The sequence below is a fragment of the Ambystoma mexicanum genome, chromosome 14 (genome assembly GCF_040938575.1).
Source record: "Ambystoma mexicanum isolate Mex_15411 chromosome 14, UKY_AmexF1_1, whole genome shotgun sequence".
Lineage (NCBI taxonomy): Eukaryota > Metazoa > Chordata > Amphibia > Caudata > Ambystomatidae > Ambystoma > Ambystoma mexicanum.
Genome location: NC_090940.1, coordinates 379094406 through 379119661, shown reverse-complemented (window position 1 = coordinate 379119661; position 25256 = coordinate 379094406). Strand labels below are relative to the sequence as shown.

Below are 25256 nucleotides of genomic sequence, written 5' to 3'. Positions count from 1 at the left end.
GGGTTTGACCCCTTCATAAGAAACCCTGCCATCCCTCAATTTAATTTCTCTCCTATTACGGAGGAGGAGCTTTCAGTCATAGTAAAATGCCTTAAGGTTACTTCATGCAAACGTGATCCCTGTTCCACCCTAATTATCAAAACGTGCCCCCCGACCCTCCTGACTGCCATATGTAAATTTAAAAATGTTTCTCTCTCCAAAGGTTTTGTGCCCAAGAACCTTAAACAAGCGTGGGTTACTCCAATCAAAAAACCCGGGCTATGTCCGAAAGATTCTCTTAACTATAGGCCTATTACAAACACGCCGTTTCTACTAAAAACTCTGGACAGGTTTGTCTACAAACAGCTTTCTCTTCACCTCAACAACTTCCCGGTGCTTAATCCTCGTCAGTCAGGTTTTAGAGTCGGCTTTGGCACTGAAAGCGCCTTACTAGAATTCAAATCTAGACTCATGGAGCTGATGGACAGGAGACACGCTTCCATGTTAACGCTTCTTGATCTTTCTGCTGCCTTCAACCTAGTTGACCACTCCATTCTGGTCAACAGCCTGGAGGCAGTAGCTAACTTCTCCCCACTGGCAGCACAATGGATTGCCTCTTTTCTAAACAAGTGCGAAAGCAGTGTTTTCTGTGGGAAGTGGAAGCTCCCCCTATTCCTATTAACTTCGGTGTTCCACAGGGTGCCTGCATATCCCCCTGTCTTTACAACATTTTCGTGGTCCCCTTCTTTGCATTACTGGACCAAAAGGGGATTGTGTTTACCAACTACACAGATGACACCAAGTGTGTCGTCCCCGGGTGGGTACTTACTCAGTGGATGAGGCTGCGCTTAATCGTGTGTACTCGTCCATAGAGGACTCGATGTTGAATAACAACCTTGCATTCAAAAAGAGTAAGACTGAGCTCCTGATCGCGGGCTCTTCATCCTCACTGTCCAATTTGGGCCCTTCTTATTTTAGCCTTCTTCTTGGTGAAGTTATTTTAGTACCCTTAAAAAAGGTAAAAACCCTTGGGCTTGTTCTGGATCAGCAACTATCGATGAAGGCCCACGTGGGTAGCTTAGTGTCTGCTGCTGCATTTTATATAAAACTGCTAGCCCATCTCAGTTCTTTCATTAACCAAGCTAATGCGGAAACCATCGCTTGTGCGATTATTGGAGCCAAAATTGACTACTGTTGTAGCCTTTTAGCAGGCTTTAATAAAACCGAAATGAATAGACTTCAAGTCATACAGAATGGTGCTGTGTGTGTCGTGACTGGTCTTAGACACCGTGATCACGTTTCTGCTGCCAGAAGCGACTTGCACTGGCTCCCGGTGGAGGCTCGAGTGCAGTATCGATTATTGGTGATTACCTTCAAATGTATCCAAGGCCCCATACCATGCTATATGAGGCAATTCATCACAGAAAAAATCCATTGCCGAGCTCTACGATCCAGCAATCAGAAACCTTTGAGCATCCCCAAAAGCAGAACCAGAAGGGCCGAAAAAGGAGCCTTTTACCTTGGAGCCCCAACATCCTGGAATGACCTCCCCTTAGATCTCAGAGCTCAGCCTACTCTTGAGTCCTTCAAAAAGAACCTCAAAACCTGGTTGTTTACTTAATAGATCTCGTACCCTTATCGTTCTTTGTTCCCTTTGGTCTCCTTCTTAGCCTCCCCTTTTGCTTTGTGTTGTGTCAGCGCGCTTATGCCTACGGGTCCATGCTGTCGCTATATAAGTGATTAAAGTAAAGTATTGGTTATTGCAGCAATATATAAAAACGTGTGGTTTTCAACTGTCTATGAACCTCCCTTGATCCTCTATCATTGGATGGCTTTTTATACTCTAAACCGATGTGATAAACGGAAAATCTCCTACTCAAAATTTAGATCCAGTTTATTTCATTAACCTTTTGGTACTCTTCTTTGAATAGTCTGTAATATCACCATACAGTGCAAAATCTAATAATAAATCATTTGTTTTTCTAGGAAACAGATTTCATTTGCCTTGACGGAGGTGAATATATTTTTGAAAATGAAGATAGTATATTACATCAAAAGGACACAGAATTGGACTATTTGAATCCAGATACAGAGCCATACCTAACAGTGCCAGAAGGTGAGCTTCTAAAACCTACACGTATTTCCTCAGATGTGGAAAAGGGAATGAATCCTATTTCAGAACAAAATGAACAAGATATCACAGTGGAAAGAATTCCAAGTGTATTGATGCCTCCAAAGAATGATGAACAGGAGCCCAGTGATAAACCTGAAATTGGTGAGAATACAAACAGGGATGTTTTGCCAGAACCAGTCAAAGATTCATGGACTGTTTCTGGTTTTGCAGGATGGCTTGGTATGGGAGGTAAAGGAGAAGAGAAAGTATTGACTCCAATGTCTGAGCCATTTCAAGAAAACACTTTCCACAGCAGAAAAATTGCATTAAGCGATGAGATAATTTTACAAAAAGAAGACGAGGAAGAACTAGAAACTTCAACATCCAGCTGGTTTCCTAGTGGATTCCGAGAGTTTCTTCCTTTTGGGAGAGAAGAAACAGAGCAGGTATTAGAGGAAAAGTACAAAGCGAGTGTGGCAGAAACACAAGACAATACACTGGTTGAAGATTCTAAGGAAAGCACAGTTTCCATAGAAACAGAAGCTTTAAAAGAAGATCAAGATGAAAATGAAAGTGGTGATGTAGACTCAAAGTCAAAGTGGTTTAACTTGGGTTTACACAATATGTTTTCCTTTGGCAACATTGCCAAAGATACACTGAACGTGAAAGATGAGCAAACAAATGAAGATAGTAACCAGATAGGCGTAGGTGAATCAAAACAAATCATGAATACATTGAAAGCTGGAACCAGTGGAGATCATGAAAGCAACTTAAAAATAGATGGGTCAGAAAGACAGGAAATGCTAAATGACAGGGCAAGAACTGATTTAAATGAACATCTAGATTCAAATCAAAACATTGCTTTCATGGAAACAAGTTTATCAGAAGAATATCAAGACACAAAAGGTCAGGGTGATATCTCCAGCAATAGTTGGTTTAATTTGGGTCTAGATGACATTTTAAGTTTTCGGGAAAGCAGTAAAGACAGCACTATGTTGAAAGAGGAACTAATAGAAGAAGCAGTGAATATGACAGAAATGGAGGGTGAAACTCAGGCAGTAAACCCAAGAGAAACAGATTCTGTCCTGGATACTGAGGAGATAGACGTAATGGGCAGACGAGTGACAGAAGACATAGGAGATCTTGAGACATTGAATAATTTAAAAGAAGCAGAAACAACTCCTCTCACCTCTGCATGGTATTCAAACCATTTAGAAAATATTTTGAATCTCAAAATGCACACAACTACAGACAAGCCAAGATTGGCAGCGGATGAACATAGTAAAGAGCAAGTTACTGGTCTTTACAGTACAGAATCGTCTGTTGACAGTATCTTAACAGAACATGCAGATGTGGAGAAGATCTCTAAAGAAGCAAGAAGCAGGAAGGAGGGACAAGGTTGGTATGATAATATGTATGATAACTTTATTGGTTTTCACAGGGATCTATCTGATCGTTATAAGAGGGAGGAGTCTGCCATTTCTGACATTACAGAGGAAACTCTTGAGTATCAGCTGCACACCTCTCCTAGGCCCCAGCAGACCTTAAGCACAAGCGTTATAAAAGGCACAGATGAGCGGGCTCATGTACATGAGGGAACACAACCATCTCTCATATGTTTAAATCATTTAAAACATACGTGGAATGCCCAAAGCTTTATGTCAAATGCTAACGGCAACACCAAAAGGCAAAAGTGTAATCTAGCATCTAAAGGAAATCCCCATTTGAAGAATGTGGTCAGAAAGCTACATGGCCTTAATGCGAATAACTTGAAATTACAGGCTGTCAATTATTTACCTGAGGTAGCACCTAACCTTGTCACTTCAAAAAACACAGCATCCCCCATTGAAATATCTGTTCAAGCTGACAGAGAAAGTGACACACAAAAAATAGAAGCTAGTGCATTGATGAAAAAACAGGAAGATTTATCCAATTCACCTTTAGCATCATCAGTATGGCAGACAGATTACGTGTTTGGGCAGAGCCTAGCAACACCAGCACACGTATATCACAGGTTGACAAATGTTATTAACAAAAGGCAGGCAGTATGTCTAGACACCTTCGGGATTACTGGTACAGAACGCAAGCAACACAGATCTTCAGAAAATGCGTTAAAAAATGTAGACAATTTAGTTACAGAGATTATAAATCCAACAAAAGAATCTTCTGCAGAGGATTATAATGATGATAGGTCTGGGGATCTTAGTGATAACGAACAGCCAGAAAGCAAGGAGCACACTGTAGAATTGTCCTCAGAATTTGATGTTATCAAATCCGATGCAATTGAAATTAAAGGTGCTTCTGATAAAAATAACATGCCAATCTCTGAAGAGGGATGGCAAGCTTCTGCAACACAATTTAATGAACTTTCAGTAAAGGATAGTAACTATTCCCTTGATCTGCAAGCATTAGGCAGCTCATTTTCGCAACTCTTAAATATCAATACATCAGTAGATGAAGATTCCACATCGATTGCCAAAGCGTTTCTAAGTCAAGAGAAGAAGAAAGTTTATGAAGGCAAGCAAAAGCACTCTGCTAATCCACTCGCCCATGCATTTGAGACAAGCAAAAGTGAAACTAAGCCCAGAGAGCAGGATATGAAACTTGATAAAAGAAAAGAAGTCACATATGAAGCAAAAGTGCCCCTATTAATTACTGAAGAGTCCAATTTAGAAAATGCATTGCAAACTCAGGAATCATCCCATCATGACACGTTCCTTTCTGCTCAAGGTGATATATTAACTGAATATCACCAACTACATAAGTCTGAGCATGATAAAATTACCACAATTAAATCTGTTGAGGTATTTATAGAAAAGCAAATACAAAGTCTACAGACTTCAGGAGAGGATCTGTTTACATCAACTGCTATTGAGCTACATGGTGAAGATATTGGAGTTGTAGATTTGTTAATGGAAGATAATGCATTTTCTGTCACTGAAATTCAAGAACAAACTACAGAATACCAACCTCCTCGTTCATTCTCTTTAGATGAAGAACTCCCATTAGACAAACAGTCTGGATCGCAACATAATTCTGGAATCAGCAACAAAGACCGCATTCTCCAAGAAAGTAGTTTAAAGCATTTGCCACACAATGTTGAAATGTTCCAATCCGTGGACAGAATTGAGCTAAGCACCATACCAGATATTAAAGAAAGTGTGAAAATCAGAAAGATTCCAAAGGAAACTAAACATAGGATTGACATGTGTATGGCATCAGATTTAGACAAGCTACAGGTTAGTCATTGTAGCCATTTCGAATATGTGAGCAGTTTAATGACAAAACGAGTGTATGGACTTGAACCATCAGTTTTCTTTAGTAGAGAAGAAACAGGAATCTCCCTGGATAGTTATTTGATAACATCACAGCAGCTTTCCAAAAAGATAGATCCCAATAAGGGCTCAAAAGAATGCGTGGAATCCCTACCAAATGGTCCAGATCTTAGTGGGGACAGAAGGCCTAGGGAGCATTATGTAGTAGATAATCAGTTTGAAGAATGTGGTGTAGAAATGAATCTCTTGATTGGCACTGGACCAAAAGCAACGGATATATCACACATAGGAGTGCTCCAGAGCATGCCATTGCTTTTTAATGACAATGCATTTAGTTTGGAGAAGGATGTTCATTATAACAATAAAGATGTTGAGGACAGTCTACAATTAAAGGATAACCCTATTGGACAACCTTCTCCTCATCACAAAGAACAATTCAATCAGGAAAACATCGGATTGGAAGTTGCTGAAAGAGAAAACACTGGATTGGAAGTTGTTGAAAAAACAAATGTAGCCTTTGATTCAGAAATGGGAATGTATTTTGTACACACACAAACAATGCTAGAATATCAGCGAAGTGCTGCTATAAATAGTCCCTCAACACATACTCATGATGGAAATTTAAAGACAGCTCAAGATCTAACAGGTTTCCATACATCTGAATTAGTATCCATACATTCTAAGCAAGAAGATGTCCCTGTGGCTGAGCACTGCCATATACCAGGCACCATTGGCACGTCTGAAAGCAAGAATGGCAGAGAAAGTAATGCAGGAATTCAGGAAAGTCCAAAGCATCATTCATCTGTATCAACCCAAGGCATTGTGGGTAGCATGTTTGCTGAAACATCAGGATTTTTTACCAATTTGTTTGTGAGCAACAGGGAACCTATTCATAGCAGAGGTTCTGAAGCAATAGTACATGACCATGAAGCAAATGAAAACAAAGAGGCGAGTACAAAAGTAAAGCAACAACATACTAATTTGGGTGATAATTCTGAGTTGATTCACAATGACATCACAGTTTCAAATATGCATGACTTGGCAACGAGCAATGCTGCACAACTAATCAATGACAATTCTCAAGTAGGGTCATTAAACAGCCAAGAAAAAGTGAAGATGGACGAAGCAGGCAAAGATGCAGAAAAGAATTATGTGATCTTACTGAAGGCTTTTTCAGAGAACATCAACTGTAGAATCATATTAAATGAGACTAATCAGGACATATACTTAATGATTAGTGAATTGCAGCAACAGCTTTCAAAGAAAATCAATGAAGATGTTAACTGTTTGGGAAATATCTGCAAAGGGAATACGTTGGGTCATTTTGAACAATGTCTCAGCGACTTGCACAACGAGATACCTACTTTTCCCTGTGAACAGGATTTCATGGAGGATTTGGAGGAGACTGCCTCTACAGAAAATGGAAACGTCTTAAAACCTCTGTGTGATAGATGGAGCGAGGAGAAAATTAAAATATATCACACGCTCCAGAATCTACTCTCTGATATAAGACTCAAGTGTGCAGCGCAAGATGCTCTTTTAAATCCTCACTCAGGTATTGAACACATCACTGTACTCAATGGGAATGATGAACAAAAGCGATGTACATTTTGGGTTGTGATAGACAGACACCTCCTTATTGATTGAAGTGTGAATATAATGCATTTTCATTCACCATTTAGAAAGCTGATTTAAGATTACAGTATTACAGTCTTGATAATCATAAATTTGCTATGTGTAGATTTTTTAAATTATATTTCATATCACACACTAAGTCTGGGTACCAAAAACCTTCACACATAGGCTGTGCCACTGCTGTAAAAAAAAATCTTCTAAATCAGGTCATCGTAGTTATTATTGGGTTTATTAAATCATAGTTAGCCCTTGGTGAGACATGTGTTTCGGCACGCTCTGTCCCTTTTTCAATCAGGGCTATATGTACATATGTACCGACATGTAGCTCTGATTGAAAAAGGGACAGAGCGTGCCGAAACACATGTCTCACCAAGGGCTAACTATGATTTAATAAACCCAATAATAACTACAATTACCTGATTTAGAAGGTTTTTTACAGCAGTGGCGTGATTATTACGGAGCAGGGAAAGTGAATCTCTGTACTTTCACGAGCATGCGACACATCCATAATCTCAGGCGCAGAGCTCTCTAAATTGATATTTAAAGACCCCAATTTTGAACAGGTACACTTACTAAGTCTTATTGCTAAAGTAAAGAGATATTTTTTCAAATATGAATACATTCTTCAAAATGCACTGCCTATTTCTTTTTAGTTTTAGGCAAGCATGTGAGCTCAATCAATAATACTACTTTGTGAGTACCGTGCAAGATAGTTATGGGCCAAATCCCAAGTTACTAGATCTGAACGTAACAAGCGCCGTTAATATGAGGCACCTGAGTTGTTAACTTCTGGTATAGCCAAAAGCTGAGGGTGTTATTTCCATTGGCACCCTAGAACCATGCCCCTTCAGTGCTAAAAGGGTGAAATGAGGATGCATACATGGGCTGCAGGAAGCATGCAACCCATGGAATCAATTTCTTGGAAAAAGATATGGCTGCAATGGAAATGGAAGCCGGTGCTCCGAGCGGAGCCCCTCCTCCATTACCATAATGTGCGCTGGTGCGGATGGGGCATGAAAAGAGGAGGGTGAGAGGGAGGCAAGATCAAGGAAAGGATGTGGGGGTTCGGAGCAGCTCAAGCAACACAGATGCAGGGAGGGGAGGCATCAGCTTGCCAACTGCAAACCGAGGTTTTGATCAGTAAATTAAGTCAGTGTCCTGGCACTCCTCGTTGGCTGGCTCCCCCTCCAGAGGATTCCCTGCAGGCAATCATCTGGCTTGTAGTCGCACCCGGCCCCCTTGACAACCTTACTGTCTACTATAAAGGTCAGGCAGGGGACCTTGTCACATATGCCCTTGATCCTTCAGGATCCTCCTTGGGAGGTTGTTGGGGCTCCCAGTCCCTGATTCCAATGATGTTCCCATTGGGAGTGGAGTTTGCTAAACCCAGAGAGTCTAGTGTTCACTTGTAATCTCCCTCATTCCTGCAGTGCCAGAGCTTGTTCACTCCATCATCTTGGTATTTTGCTGGGGCTTCTTTTCTTTAATGGCCAAGTTGAGCTATACATCTGGTGGGAGAACTTTTAGAAGTGTCTTCATCTTGTTAGTCACTTTCCCTGATGAATCTTCTTGAAAGGTTTTCTGTGTGACAGAATCTTGTGAGGTTAAGTAAGATTCACTTTCTGGGTAAGTCTCCCTTTGTACTTCCCAAATGTCAGGTAGATATGATACCAGAATTTGAGGTAACTGCTCTTTAGGGATGGGTTGACGTAGTTAGTGTCCGAATAACAGACCCTCTACAAGGGTCTGCCTTTTCTGTTTGACAACCTAGATTCTCCACTGGTAGGGGTTCCTCCAAGTAGCTGCTCTTTAAAAAGTTTCCACCTAGCAGCTTCTCATAACTTCCCTAATGGGCAGGCATGCAATGTGGCTTAGATTTCTCTGGGTCAAGATTTTCTGCCGATTTCTGAGTTGAAGGGCTCTCCCTGGTTGATGCTAGCTCTCTGAAATGTGTCTCCTTTTATAAGTAGTGTCACACTTTGGAGCCCCTGGGGTTATTTTGTAGATGCCCTTTGTGACATCCACACATTAGTCATGGTGAGGTGCAGTGGGTTGACCACCTACGAGTTAGGCAGACAGATATTCACAGAGGTTCCGGAAACCAACAATTTTAGTGTGTACTTCAGTTAGAGCCATTTCAGCCTTCTGTGTTCTGTTGGTTTTCGAGGTTCTCCTCAGCTCCCATCTGCATATGTTCTGGTAGATCAATGCCAGTGGTAGGATAAACACTACATTCTGCACACTCCCTGAGGGTGGGACTGGGTTAATTCCACATCTGATGGTAGGTCTCTTCCTACAGTACCTATACAAGCCCCTTACCAGGTGCTTTGAGCAGGGCAATCATGACCACTGGTCTTGGAGATTCTGCATACACTGAGCTTGTTCAAAATTTCTGTGAACCGCACAGGAGACAGGAGAAGCGGGCAATTATTTGGAGGGGTTGATCTGAATAGTTCAGCAGCAGTGCTACTATGTTCCCTGAGTGTTTCAGTAGGGACCATGACATAGGTAACCAGATGGAATCTCCACATGCACGTCAGTTTTGAGTGAGGATCCAATAATTGTAGGTGGAAACGCTTCATAGGTGTAATTCACCAGGGCGCATTTGATGGCCACCCGAGCTTCGGGGTGTCAGACAGGTAAAGTGCAATCATGAGGTTCTTTGGGTCATGCTCCAGCTTGGCTCGCAAGTCTCATCTGTCTGGACGTGTGTCATAACCAGATAGTTTGGTCACTGCAGGAAAACACCACCATAGGATGGGCAACCAGTTTTAGAGTGGGGTCAATAATAGAGAATGATATGGCATTTGTAACGCACCTATACACAAGTGTTGCAAGGCGCGACAAGGCAAGGAAGGGGGAACATAGGGAGGACAGAGACAATGATCTTACTAGGCCAAGTAACATTGTGATCGCGCAAGTGCACGGGAGGGAGGGGAAAAGTGCCAATGGAAATGGGAGAGGGCAGGGCTGTACATGGGATAAAAACAATAACAAGAAGTGCAGGTGGCAGGTAAAAGGGTAAGTGCAGAGAGCAAGTGTCCAAAAGTACAGGTAGGGGGACTGTATGGTTACAGATACAGACCCAAGTGCAAGGGTTGACGGGAGGCAGTGCGGGTGTGCAACTGAGCGTGCAGGAACCTGGGCCCGAAATCAGAGGGTAGCCAGGTGATCAGTGCAGTATCAGACAGGAAATCAGCCGGGGAGAGGAAGAGAGAAGGCAGAAGCAAAGAGGAAGGTCTTGAGGAACGGAGATGGTTCTCCTCAAGTTTCAGAGAGGCAGCAAGGCTGTTCCAGAGGGATGCCCCAGCCAAAGAAAGAGATCTACCACCAACTCGTTGCTTGGAGAAGCGACTGACCCTGAGGGGGTTGGAGGTGGAGGAGCGAAGAGCTCGAGTAGGAAGGTATTTACAAAGAGAGAGTTGGAGGTATTGAGGCCCCAGGCCCCAGAAGGCCTTGTGGACAATATAGAGGGTTTTATACTTAATCCTTGCAGCCACTGGGAGCCAATATTGAGATTTCAGTGCTGGAGAGATGTGATCCTGGGCTTGAGGCCAAAGAGAAGTCTCGCAGTCCTATTCTGGATGAGTTGCAGAGGGCGGACAGTAGAAGCAGGCAGATTTAGAAAGAGGCTGTTGCAGTAGTCCAGCCTAGAGAGAACCAGAGCTCTACATACATTGAGGTTCTGGGGGAAGGAGAGGAAAGGAAGAATCCCTCTGAGGAGGTGCAGTTGGTACTTTGACTTCTTAGAGACGTCAGATATGTGAGGGGTAAAGGAGAGTGTGGAGTCGAAGATGACCCTGAGGTTCTTAGCCTCACAGGTAGGAGCAGGAAGAGAGACAAGGGAGGCCGGCCGGAGAGTGACAGGAAAGGAGGGTGCCGGTGTGCCGATGAGGAGAATCTCTGTCTTACTGGCATTAAAGCAGAGATTGTTGGCGGTACACCACTCCTGGATAGCAGACAGTCAGAGATGAGAGGCGAAGAGGTGGCAGAGGGGAGCCTGAAAACGAGCAGAGTGTCATCCGCATAGCACTGAATCTTCGAGCAGAGAGGGGCAATGCGGTGGGCGAGAGGTGCCAGATATTGTTTGAATAGCCAGGGAGAGAGGTCAGACCCCTGGGGAACACCACAGGTAGAGAGTGAGATAGAGGAAAGGAAGGACCCAAGTTGAACCTTGGAGGGTCGATCAGAGAGGAACGAGGTCAGCCAGGCCAGGGCCTGATCAGTACCCAGGTTATCACAGAGACGATTGAGCAGGATGGCATGGTTGACTGTGTCAAAGGCAGAAGAGAGATTGAGTAAAATGAGGACAGAGGGGAGATTATAATCAAGATTAGAGAGCAGGTCTTAACGGATGTTCAGGAGCGCAGTTTCCGTGATTCGGGTTGCTCTGAAGCCAGACTGAGGGTCATGGAGACAGCCAACAGATTTAGTGTAAAGATTAAGCTGAGAGGTGGCAAGCTTTTCCAGGAGTGTGCCCAGGAAAGGAGTAATGGAGATCGGGCGATAGTTAGCTGGGCAGGAGGGGTCGGCTGAGGGTTTCTTGAGAAGAGGGTGCACAAGAGAGTGCTTTAAGGGGGAAGTGAAGGCTCCCGTGGCAAAGGAGTGGTTGCAAAAGTCAGCCAGGGCAGGAGCAAAGGTGTCAATGTGGTGTTTGATGATTTAGGAAGAACAGGGAAGAACCTGGTTTGACAAGATTTTCATAGATCGGACTTGTCTAGCAACCTCTTCAGGGGAGAACAGAGGAAAGGAAGAGAAAGAGGGAGGAGAGGTGGGCACAGGGGGGCTGGAGGTAGAGGAGAGAGTAGAGGGAGGAGAGGACAAGAGTGTGGACAGGATGTCCTGGGTTTTAGAGATGAAATGAGAAACCAGGGCCGTGCAGAGGGCCTGGGAGGAGACCAGAGAGGTAGAGACTGCAGCAGGATTGGCCAGATCCTTGCAGATTTTAAAGAGTTTGTCCACGTTGTTAGATTCAGCAGAGACGTGGGCTTGGATGTGGGCTCTCTTCTTAGTACGGACAGAGAGCCGGTATTGCCTTTGGAGCAGGAGGCAGGCCAGTTTGTCAGAGGATGCACAAGAAGCTAGCCATTTCCTCTCAGCCACCCTGGACTTGCGTTTAAGGATGACAAGGTCAGATTCATACCAGGAGTTGCACTTGGATTTGGGTTTCAAGCAGATCCTCATGACAGGGGCAAGAACATCAAGAGTATCAGAGATAGAAGAGTGGAGAATGGAAAGAGCTATGTCAGGATGTGAGTCAGCCAGAGGAGGAGCAGGAGGAGGATGAGGGGAGAGAAAGTGGTGACACATGCTTCATGGCTCGGATGACCGAGAAGGTTGGTGGCAGTGCTGGAGTTGGCTTGGCCTGAGGGGTAGAGAGGGAGAGATGGGAGGAAAGGAGAAAGTGATCACTCCAGGAGAGAGGAGTGGTAAGGGGGATAGAGAGGGGGAGGTCTGAGGAGATCAGAACATCCAGTGTGCTCTGCATAGAGTCGGGTCAGAGGGGAGAATAGAAAGCGAGAGAGGGTCGCAGAAGTCGCGATAGAGTCGAGAGGAGGGACAGGAAGCATCCAGAAGGATGTTAAAGTCTCCAAGAATGACTTTTGAAGAAGATTGCCCTTCTTTTCTCAGCCTCAACACTGGGGGTCTAAACTTTGGGACCAGTTTGGGTGTGGGACCAGAATGTGGCGTGGGTGGTCTCCTGTTTCTAGGCCTGCTGATCCCACTTCTAACTCTATATGTCATGAAGCCAAGTGAGACCAAACATGGTCCAGATGCGAATGACCTATCATAACACTTCTCTTTTAGAGGATGTTATAAGGGCAAAGCAAATCGGTCTTTAGGGCAAAGAAGGTGCACAAAATAACTAAAATTGTGTCAGGATAGCTGTTCACCAGGATGTGACCAAATCTTGGCGTAGACTCAAATATTAGTGTGTCTTGGAGAGGTTCAAAGGTATTAATAGAAAAATACCTTATTAAACCCAGGTCTTGGTCTCTAAAACAGCAAACTAGATGTGGTGAATTGGTGAAGGTTAATCCAAGCAAAACATAAAGCACTCCAAATAAAGCATAAAGAATATTTTTGGAAAATGATTTTGCTACTTCAGTGCACAAGCCACATATCTGGTGTATTAGCATCTTTGGGGACATTCTTGTGCAGCTAAGGGATGCTGGTGAGGATCCCTCTTCCTCCAGGGTTTCAAGTATTTACTGAAGCCTGATGGTTATTCTTTACAGGTGCAAGGCTGGAGACGGCCTTATGCAAAGGTCTGGAACGATAGGTAGGTATGAGGCAACTCAAAGGTTTTATAGGGTTCTCACTAACTTATTACCACCTCTCTCTCCCAGGGTCTTATTCCCACAGCCAAACTCCCTCCCCTAGTCAACATTCCAACAGAAGATTGTACCAGTGGGAGCTGCTCTTCTTCCTTCCCTCTGTTGTTATCTGTCCTTGTGTTTCTATTGCACCTACTCAACTCTTGACCTCAGAATTGTTGCTCCACTCCACCCATCCCAGGCTTCCTGTTGGGTCTTTTCTTAGTCTCCTCCGCCTCCTCTTGTTTTCCTCCCTATACGATCTTCCTTTCCTTTCCTCCCCCTTTCCTCCCCCTCCTGACCCCATCCCCTTTGGGATTCTCTGCTTTGCCTCTCCACTCTGATCTCCCTTTTCTTTAGCCATCTCCCCACTGTTCACCGCCTTATCTTTAGGCTCTTTGCCCATTGGGCCATGTATATAAAAGGTTAGCTTCTTCAACCCCCTCCTCTGTGGTTCCACTCACCATCTAGTCCTCAGCTTCTGTCACCACCTCCTCCTTAATGTCTCTCACCACTTCTTTCTTAATCCCTCTCAACGCCTCATCCTTAGCTTTTCTCATCATCCCCTCCGAAGACATCACTGTAACCTGAGATAACTTCACAATCTTTCTCTTTCAACTTCATGAATCCTTCTCCCTCAGCCTCCTGGCACTCTTTCTCTCCCCAGCCTTCTGGGTCTTTCTTCTCCTCTGCCTCCTCAGTCTCTTTCTCCACTACGTCACAGGTCTCTCTCATGCCTTGGCTTCCCTGGTCCCACTCTTCCCAGACCTGTGGGGGTTTTCTCTCCCCAGCATCCTGGGTCTCTCCACCGGCCTCCTATCCCCCAGCCTTTTGGGTCTCTCCCCAGTGCCCTGGGCCGTCCTCTCCCAAGACCCCATGTTCTCTGTTCGAGCCTCCTATCTATATGTTGCAGCCTTCTGGGTCCCACTTTCTCAGCCTCCTTGGTCTCTCCACCAGCCACTCTCCTGCTCAGCTCCTTCTGCACTATCTGCACTATTTGACAGCTTTCTTCAAATGAGCTTCTTCTCGGGATTCCCACCACCTTCTGCCACAAGCCCTTCCTTTTATAGAGCCTTAACACTGCATTCCGGCCTCAGGTGTGTCTCACTATGCAGCTGGATGGGAATTGGCTGATGGGCTTGCCTCTGGAGATGGTTTACAGTTCTCAGGTAGAACAGGGGGTTGGTTAGACCGTCCTCATTGGTGGTCTTCTCTCTGCTTGCCATACCCTGGCGCCGCCCTCAGGGACAAATCCTCTAGCCCAACAAGCCTTGCGTGTATGGATGTGGAGAGCTTGTTAGGTGACTGTTTGATTGTTCAAGCTCTCTGTCTTACCTTTTCTGCACTCGCTGAGGAGACGCACATGAAGGCATGGCTGCATCTGCAGGACCGCCCCTCATCCATTCCATTAAAAGGATAGGAGATTCTAAGGCAGCAGAGTGATGAACCCCTGCCTCCTATTTGTGGCATTGTGGGGTAGCAAGGAGATTCTTTCCATGCAGGCCACTGAGCCAGCATCACCTGGCTTGTGGTTCCACTTGGCCTGTTGGCAACCCCACCATCCACCAGTAAGGTTTGGCAAGGGACTTTGTCACTACCCACCTCATTTACATGTTGCTCGTCTCCCCCATTTACCTCCCTTCCACTTGAAAGCAAGGGAAAGAATGGGAGGAAATATAATGTTATGATATGGCAGATGGGCATTAGAAACAGATTGGCGGAGTATACTTTGGAAAAGTTACCCCAAAAATTGCTGGACACCTAACTGCACAGACAACCTTTAATGACGTACACACAAGAGCAAAGCAAAACCTGCCAAACATTGTGTTGTACTTTTGGCAAGGTAGGACCACAAACCAATTAAATGGATTGTCTCATAAGCACATATAATGCACAGATAATTTAAAGTAGTGTAAAGAAAAAAGTGGAAGCTTGGAACGCTGGCTTCTACTGGTAATTAGAGACCACATTCCAAGCTTTCAGATTGGCTGAAGAGATAAAACATACTGTAATATAGCAATATTAACAGCAGCTCAGGGCATAATGGCTGGTAACAGGCCTGCAGCTCCAGTCACTATCACAATTAGCACCCATAGTGCTAAGATGCGCCATGGGTTGGTGGGAAGGGGAAAAACACAAACACACCTTGTAGGGTGGTGCACGCCAGCCACGTGGCCAGAGAGTGCCGCTAGTGGTGAACAGAAAGTGTGATGGTGGGACTAAAGCACAAAATCACACATAGCTGCAGGAATTAGCCCAAAACAAGCTCAAATGGGAGCCGCCCTGGGAGCTACCATAGTGGCATGGGCTGACTGTTGAGTGAGTGGGGGAATGAAAAGGGATGCAGGAGGGGGCAGTGAGAGGGAACATGGATGAGGGGAACATGGGGAATGTGAGCTTGATAATGCCTGTGTTTCTCATGCCCTGATTGGATAGTGCACTAGTGCACATTGATGCTAATACTCATGATAAAATCTTTATCCTCTTGACTGGAAAAAATATTTCAATCCCCATGTTTTAAAAAACATATCTAAATGCCCTATGCTGCCTTTGGTAAATAGGGAATGGGGATGTCAGCTTCCCAAAAGGTCTAACTTTAGTGCCCCTGGGGCTGAACTAACAAAGAGTCTCATCACGAGTTGGGTGGTATCCCGGCAGTAATACCGTTACCACCGCATTAAAGGGCACTGGCCAAACTCGTGATGAGGCCCATAGTCGTTGTGAAGTACAAGGTTTTCATAAGAGGCAAGGCCACGTAGACTTACACCACTCTTAACTGGTTTGAGTTATCAAAAAAGGGGAGGCAGGTTTCTGCCTGCAGTGAATACTCACTCTACTATCTAAGTGTTGTGGCACATGCAAGGTAGATTGATCACTGTTCCTTAAATATAAAGGTGCTGCAGTTGACTCTGGGTGCCCCATAAAGAGCTGGTCTGAAAGGAGGACATAGCATTTGCTGCAGCTTTTACTGGGTGAGCTGCATGAAGTCTTCAAGAGACCTGAAAACCATTCCTAAAATAGTTCCACCTTGGCCATAAATCAGTTTACTCAGCCAATGATGTGTGCACTGATCAAAGGACACTGAGAAGAGAAGTCAGGTAATGGTGTCTAAATTAGGAACATAATTATGACATAACAATTACTTAAACCTTCAAAGTGCTTTGACTGTTGTGACGAACCCCAGGGTATTGTCACTGCTTCCATGGTGGAAGCCCCTTCCCATGAGGCCAGGTAGGTGAAGCCGCAACCCTATAGTCCCCCTGGCGGTGGTACTCAGCGGGTCGATTTCATGGAGAGGGAAATCCTCAATGCGACAAGTGATGATCACCTTGGGAGAACGCAGTATTCCCCTCCTTCATTTCAATCCCCTCATTCCTTTCACCCCACTCAGTATACCCTGTGGTCCCCCACACCTCTATCTGTTTAGAATTGAGGAAACCAAGTCCCAGCAGAATATTGAGACATAGAAGAGTGCTACTGAACTCTATGATGATCATCAGTTCAGTACTGTGACGAGGAGGAAGGGTGAAGCAATGAGGAATACCTATGGGAACCAAAAGCCACAGTCTAGTTGCTGGAGACTGCCTATTGGATACCCAAAGTACAAATTAGAAGGAGGAATAAACCATTTGTCAAGCCTGCCCCAGAGTGTGAAGTTTGGGTGCCGCAGGCGGAGAGACACGGGAAGAAGCTGCGTACTGGGATGACGGTAGAACAGAGACGCTGTCTGTAAGGGTGCTGCCAAGAACCGGAATACCACGAGAAACCGAAAGAGAAACCAAGTAGCGGAGGACCTGGGATGCCTTCTGGAGCAAAGTCACGCTGCCCGACCTGCTGCAGCCGAAGCAGGGACGCGGACGACAGCAGGAGCTGAGAGAGGAGGATTGGAAGGTGGCCCAGAGACTAGTGTGAGAAAACTGAAGGTGTCTCACCCGCTAGTCCCCGGGGATCTGTCCTCCAGGTGGCCAGGACATGGCCATAACTTTTGGATCCAGTTCCTGGGGGTGGACCAGTGCGGGAGGATCACCTGGATGAGGGGTCTGTGGGGAGTGGAAGTGGACCGGACGACGAAATGCGGTATCCCCTTCCAGGTAAAACCTTTTCCCCATCCTAGCCGGTAGGATACCTACGAACTCAAACACCCCCACCCCCTTTTCCCAACACAAACACTTTCTCACGGACAGTTCACCATGAGCGACAACGGACTAACACCCGAGCCATATACCTGACATGTCCCAACACCCTGGTCAGGCAATTACGGATCATTACACACACCTGACTTCCATCACACTTCCCCACACGGATAAAAGGCAGAGCACAAAAGCACACTCTGAGCAAGGCAAAACACACGAGGACACATGAGTTCCAAAATGGCAGTTTAATACAAGGAGGAAGACGGCGACACCGGAGAGGGTTGCAAGAAGGGAAGCATCCTTGACCATAAAGACTGTTACTTTCACGAACCTTGGAAAGTAAGAAACCGAAGACTAGGACCTAAGGCTCATCAAACCTACACAGTGTGTCAGTGGTACCCAGCGTTCTCCTGCGTTGATAACCAAGATGGGGAGGTGAAATTTCCACTGTGGTACTGTCCTTGGCTCCTAGAACAAAACGGCATCCGAAAAAGCAGCACAGCTGGTGAGTTGGAGAGACTGATACCAAACCAGCTTGTGTTTTGAGCCAAGATTGCAAGCGTCAACATTGTATAAAGGGAACATTGTATGAAGCGTTTGGAATGAGCAACGTGACTGTAATTGAAAGCCAGAAAGAATGACTTGAACTTCATAATTGAACTCTGGGGAAATCAAGAAAAGATACCATAAACAGAGGGGTCCGGCATCACGTGGGTGCTCATTCGAAAAGTCTCACTTAGGTATCCAACTGATGCTGAGTGTGAAAGAAATATTGAGATTGTAGTGGTCATTCAACGGTAAAGAGTGAATCCAATTGATCCGAGCCCGGCTGAGGGAGTCTAATTGAACCTTGTTTTGGTAATGGGATCTGAGTCCAGAAGAGGGGGATCCAGGGTGAATACCCAAAGTGAATACTGTTGACGCTAAAGAGAACTTTTGCGTGTCGTTTCTGTTACAGCAGGCCTCTGCATCAAGAGACTGGTGACAAGTAAAGAGACTTAAGCACATAAGGTCTGGAGTTTTGTGAACTGTAAAACTGGAACTGTATCCTTGTGCCGCAGAAGCCAGAGTGGCTCTTTGCTCGAGTGAACTGCATTGCCCCGTGCTGAAAACATGGGCAAGGGAGGCCAACGGGCCAAGTATCCTGACTTGGGAACAGTTCTTTCTTTTTCATGAACTGCACCCCACACCATTTGTAACTAGTAGTAAGGATTGGCAATAGGTTTTTTAGTATAGGTCCTTTTTATGTTGACACGACTCCATTAGCACTGCCTTCTTTATTATTTGATGGTGGTAGCTTGCTCCCATCTTTAGATTTAGGTTTAGATGGGCATTAATCACACCCCTGCAGAAGTTCAATAAACCCCCTCGAACTGTGGTTACTTGTGTCTGTCTTACTATTGCCACCATGCGTTCCTTACAGTAGGAGGAGCTCAAGCAGGACGTCACACAGCTGGAACCCAAAAACAAGGTATGGGTGCTGCCTGGGTCCATGAGAGGGGCTGAGGAACTGAACAAGAGCAACCTTAGGAGGGCCGGAGACCTGATACAAACTGAAGCTGATGATAGGTGGGTCAAGGCCCCTAAGAGAAATTTAAGGACACAGACATATGCTGCATCAATAGACACTTGTCAGGAGACCAAACCAAGTGTGCAGGAAGGCCAATACAAAGGTGTCTGGGACCCAAGGGAACCACAGAGGCAAATCCAAAATCAACGGGTCGGAACCCAAAAGACTTGGTATGCCTCCTGGAGGAAAGCCTGACTCGCTGAACCAGGGAGGCAGACCTCAGCCTGACTCGCTGAACCAGGGACGCTGACCTGAGCAGGAGTAGAGAGAGAGAAGGGTCAGAAGCGCGCCCAGAGAGTCGGAGAAGCCCGAGCAGGAAGCCACGCAGCAGGATCCTGAAAACAAGGTATGGGTGCTGCCTGGGTCCATGAGAGGGACTGGGGACTGAACGAGGGGAGCCTACAAAGGGTCGGGGACCTGATACGAACTAAAGAGGATGATATATGGGTCAAGGACCCTAAGAGAAATATAGAGACACAGACATATACTGCTTCAGTAGACACTTTGCAGTAAAGTAAACCAAGGGTCCTGGAAAGCCAATACAAAGGAGGCTGGGACCCAAGTGAACCACAGAGGCAAAGCCAAGGTAAATGGGTCGGGGACCCGAAAAAAATACAAAGGGAAAGCCAAAGTAAGAGGGTCTGGGACCTTGAGAAATTCAAGAAGAGAGAAATTGAAAAAAACTGCATACAATATCCTATGTGGAACAGCACCTGGCAGACGAGTGCAGCAGGTCTGTTCAGTTGGACTTTGAGTGAAGCAGCGGTAGAGAGCCCGCAAAAGTGACACACCAGGGTCCGGAACCCATATGAAGTTGGGCACGGCCCACAAAAGCAAAGCAGGCAGGTCAGGGACCCATACAAGAGCGAAGAAACATATAGCTATCTATCTATCTATTATATTTTTGTATTGTGCCAAACACCCATGGGCATCTAGGCGCTCACAAGACAGATACGACAAGAAACAAACAATTATCAGAAGGGGGAGTCTATGTCAGTAGAATGGAAAAGAGGCCTAACCCAGGTCAAAGAGATGTGTTTTAAGTTGTTTCTTGAACTGAGTAGTGGACTCACAGCCCTTAAGAGCAGACAGAAGCTGGTTCCAAAGATCCGGGGCCCAGACATTAAAGCCTGAGCCACCAATCCTCTTCCGCAGGACTTGTGGTTGTTGCAAAAGGATGTCTTTATTTGAGCGAGGAGTTCACCAAAAGGGTACTCTGTAATTTCTGAATGTCAGATCATTTGGTGCTTTGCCAGTTTAGCAGTTATGAACAAGCATGGTGCCTTTAAATCTAATTCTTTGGTAAACAGGCAACCAGTGCAACCTTCTGTGCACATCAGTGACATGGGTATGTCGGCCAAGGCCACAGATGGCTCGTACTGCTCCCTTCTGGATAACTTGAAGGCTTTTTACATTTGCCTAGGGGAACCAATAAGCAGGCTGTTGCAGTAGTCTAGTTTAGAATTAATAATAGCCGCTGCAATCATAGCCCGGTTGGCCTCGGAGATGTAGGGACGAATTTGCCACAATAGGTGAATGTAAAAGGAACAGGAAGACTTGAGATGAAGAACGTGTTTTTTAAATGTGAGATATGAGTCAAAATAGACCCCTAATGTTTTAACATGATCAGATACTTTAATGGTGCTACCTGCAATGCAAAAACGGCCATAGGAAGAATCCAGATGGTTAAGTTTGGCCGGTGTACCCAGAATAAGCAACTCAGGGGCTGTTAAGGGGCTGAGGCCCAGAGCAAGTCAGGGACAGGCCAGTGGGACCTGTGACCCACGTGAAAGAGAGAGAAGTGAAAGAAGCTGAAACAAGGGGTTGAGGACACATTGCCAAAAGAAGAGACATTTTTGGGGAATTTCTGAATTCTATCGTCAAGTCTGGCAGGATAGTGCACCAGACTTGGAACTACAGTTTTGAGTCAAAGGAAGAAACAACAGCAAGAGACTCCCCCTCCCCCCCCCGATGCAAGGAAAATAGGTTTTTGTGATTAAAAAAAAGGTCTACAGTTAAATGTGGCAGGATAGTGAACCAGACTTAACACTACGTTTGGGAATTGAAGACAAGAACAAGGGGAAGCGACTTCACCCCCTTGAGACTTTGCAACTGTGTCTAAAGAGCCACTCATTGTGTTTTCCTGTCATTAACTGAACATTAAAGGTTTGTATCCAGAACGAGAGAAGCATCCTTCGAAGGGATTGTGTCCTCCGACGTATTCCTCATCTTAGATATCTCCTTCCAGCTCTGCTGGCCTCGGAAATTTTTTTCTCTCTAGAGGGCGCTGCGCGTCGACGTCCTCCGAGTCGATGTCCTTCGACAGCCGCCGTATCGACGTCGACGTCATCCTGCCTATAAAGGCCGCGCGCAGCGTCCGTTGCTCAGTTCCGTTTTTCCACGCTTACTCAGTGCCTCGGAATACCGTTGCTCAGTTCTTGTCAGATTAATCCTATTTACCTCGAGTTATTCGATCCGTACTCGATGGCTTCCTCGTCGGAACCGACAACTCCTCGATCCGGCTTCAAAAAATGCCGAGATTGTGGGAAAAAGATGTCGCTGACTGACCCTCACAGAGTTTGTCTGTGGTGTTTGGGAGCTGAACACCATTGTTCGGAATGCGAGGACTGTATGTCCATGACAGCTAAGGCCCTGAAGGAGCGTAGGGGGAAGCTGGAGAAAGGTAAGATTTTTAAAGCTTCTTCTTCGTCGATGAAGTCGAGACACTCGTCTCCTCGTCACCATTCGCGCTCCAGGTCTTGGAGTGGGTCCCATCACTCCTCGAGATCGAAGCACTCGAAGAGGAGACGTCGAAGATCCCCTTCTCCGTCTTCCTCTTCCTCTGTTTCGCCAAAAAGAATCCCTTGCCCCACGAAACATAGTTCCCGGGCTGAATGGGAGGAATTCCGCAAAAATATGATGAGCATCTTCGAGAAAGCGGTCTCGACCCCCTCGAAGACTGCCGAGAGCGATGCTCTGGTCGAAAGACCCAAAGGTCAAAAACGCCATGAGTCGCAGTACCCGGCGAAGGAAACCTCTCGAGCGCGTCTCGAACCCTCGAGTAGGACTATGACCTCCAAACCTTCCTCTAAGGTTCCGTCGACGAGGGTTCCGTCGACGCCGAGGTCGGTGTCTTCGACGCCGTTGTCGAAGGGACCTTTGACACACGGGTCTGTCGACTCGACGCCAGCTTCGACACCGGCGTCGACGCCAAGAAAAGTCACGGTCACGACACACCCAGTGACTATCCCCAGGTCCTCGATGGCGATGGCTTCGAGATTGTCGAGTAGAATCCCAATTCTGTCGAGGTCATCGAGACCTCCGCCTTTGTTTTCGACGCCACGCTCGAAGCCTTCGACGTCGGCGTCGACGACATCGACGTTTTCGAGGTCGATAATGACAAGTTCGGCACCCTTTGCCTTGGAAATGGGATTTACTCCCTTTATGAGTTCAGAACAATTGAGAACTATGTCCTCAATTTTGGAAGAGGGTGAATTGTCTGAACAGGAAGACACATTTGAGTTGCAGGGACCTGTAACCCCAATTAGAGAGGAATTTTCCTCTGAAGAACGCAGGTTAAAGGATCTTCATGATTCCTTACATGAGGCAAGTGGGTTAGGCACTTCCCCTGAGGTGGAGTTTGCTAGGCCAGACCTGGGGGAGCATGCTGAAACCCCCTATAGAGCCTTAATGGCCAGGATCACAGAGTTCATGGGGTGGTCTGCACCTTCATAATCTTTCCAACAAGATGACCTCACGGATATTCTTGACAAAGGCCCACAGGAGGATCCTGTGGTGCCTTTTCATAAAGCTCTTCAGAGGAAGATCATGACAAACTGGGAAACCCCAGATGTCGTACCAGCAGTAAATAAAAAACTGTCTACAAAGTACAGGGTATCTTCTACAGACCCGGAGTTTTTGTCTAAACACCCATCCCCAGAAAGTCTGGTGGTACAGGCAGCATCCTCTACCGATGTCAAGACGGCTTATCCTACCGTCCCACAGGACAGGGACGATAAAAAATATGATGCTATGGCAAAGAAAGTCTTTTCAGCATGTAGCATGGCGTTAAAATCTGTTAATGCTACTTGCACCCTTGCTAGGTTCAGCCATACACTTTGGGAGTGTGCTTCTACGGAGGGAGAAGAAAGGGATGCGTTCCTGAATATTATACAGGACGGTAAAGACGCTATGTGCGAATCCCTCCAGACGGGCATTGATTCGGCTGACAGTATCAGCAGAGCAATGGCGGCAAGTACATCAACCAGGAGATTTGCTTGGTTGAGAAAGTCTGGTTTTGCCCCAGATGTGCAAGCCAGGCTCTTGAACATGCCATTCGATGGCTCTTTTTTGTTCGGGAAAAAGGCGGATGACAGTTTAGAGAAACTGCAAACTTCAAAAGCAGCAGCAAAATCCCTAGGAGCTGCAATCCGTCAGACTCCTTTTCGTCCCACAGGAACCTCTGCGAGGGGCAAGTCCTTTCGCTTCTACTCTGCATTCGGAAGAGGTAGAGGACGACCGGCTCAAAGGGGACAAAGAAGAACTACCCGAGGTGGACGGGGTAGATATTCAAAAGCCGCAGCAACAGCAGGTGCCTCTTTACCATCGGCATCTGCATCAGCCGCCCCAAAACCACTCTGAGGACTTCCCTCACAGGACACCTGTAGGAGGCAGGTTGACTCAACATCTGGCGGTATGGCAGGCTATCACGTCAGATGCTTGGGCATTGGAAACAGTTGCCCAAGGTTACTGCCTGCCTTTCCTACGTATACCTCAGAGTCATCCACCGGGGATCAGCTCTCAGAAAGCTCCAGATCCGCTCCTCTTGCAGGAAATTTTGGACCTGCTAGAGAAAGGTGCCATAGAACCGGTACCTGTAGCGGAGAGGAACAAGGGCTGGTACTCCCCTTACTTTCTCATTCCAAAGAAAGACGGAGGACTGAGACCCATCTTGGACTTGCGAGAATTGAACAAATTCCTCAGAAAAGACAAATTCAAGATGGTCACTCTTTCTCAGATCCTCCAGGCCCTTCAGTTCCAGGACTGGTTGGTATCTCTGGACCTTCAGGACGCTTATTTCCATGTGCCTATCCATCTCAAACACAGGAAATACCTGAGGTTCGCAATTGGCAACTCTCACTATCAATTTCGAGTGCTGCCATTTGGGCTGACCTCCGCCCCGAGGGTCTTCACCAAGTTAATGTCGGTAGTGGCTGCAAGTCTAAGGAGGGATGGGATTCACGTCTACCCCTACCTGGACGATTGGTTGATCAGGGCTGTTTCTACGGAACAAGCTCAGATCCAGCTAAATCATGTGTGCCACTTCCTTCACAGACTGGGTTCTCCCTCAATTTAAAGAAGTCACAAATGATACCATCGCAGAGACTCCAGTTCATAGGAGCGATCCTCGACACTTCCCTGGGAAAAGCCTGGGCCTGGAAAAAGGTGAGGGCTCAAGATATTCTACAGATGGTTACCAAGTTCCAACATGCCCAATGTCTCCCAGCCTTCAACTTTTTGAGGTTGCTAGGCCTCATGGCATCCTGCATTTTCCTAGTGCCAGAGGCTCGCCTGAGAATGAGATCCCTCCAGTGGGCACTGAGGACTCAGTGGTCACAATTCTCAGGGAGAATGACAGATCTTCTTCAGGTTCCCGACAGAGTAGCTCGAGACCTTCAGTGGTGGGCCTGTAAGGAGAACATTCTGAAAGAAGAACAGTTTTGGCAACCCTGGCCTGAGATAACAGTAGTCACGGATGCCTCACTCACGGGGTGGGGAGCCCACGCCAACGACTTGACCATCAGCGGTCGTTGGTCTCCTTCGGAGTCCAGACTACATATCAACCTGTTAGAGCTGAGAGCCATCAGACTTGCGCTGAAGGCGTTCCTGCCAGCTGTACAAGGGAAGAACGTCCTGATAATGACGGACAACACGGTGGCCATGCATTACCTCAACAAAAGAGGAGGCGTAGGATCACTACCCCTGTGCAGAGAGGCGATGCAGCTCTGGTTTTGGGCAATCCAAGAAGGAATCTCTCTATCGGCAGTTCACCTAGCCGGAGAGAAGAACTTGACAGCGGACGCTCTAAGCAGGCAGAACACAGTCTCCCACGAGTGGGAGCTAGCTCAGGAAGTCCTTCAAGAGATCTTCGCCCTTTGGGGAACCCCTCAGGTAGATCTGTTTGCCACCAGCCTAAACAGGAAATGCGACCTGTTCTGCTCAAGGGAATTTCCC

The 25256-nt window shown here is 46.2% G+C and overlaps 1 protein-coding gene across 2 annotated transcripts in view; it reads left to right on the top strand.

The window, feature by feature from the left end:
- The window catches only part of MIA2 (MIA SH3 domain ER export factor 2), a 2742135-nt gene that overhangs the window by 303836 nt on the left and 2413043 nt on the right, over positions 1 to 25256 (top strand). For both annotated transcript variants that reach the window (XM_069637493.1, XM_069637494.1), the window contains exon 4: positions 1966 to 6922. In XM_069637493.1, coding sequence (XP_069493594.1) covers positions 1966 to 6922 — 4957 coding nt within the window. The remainder of the gene's footprint in view (positions 1 to 1965; positions 6923 to 25256) is intronic.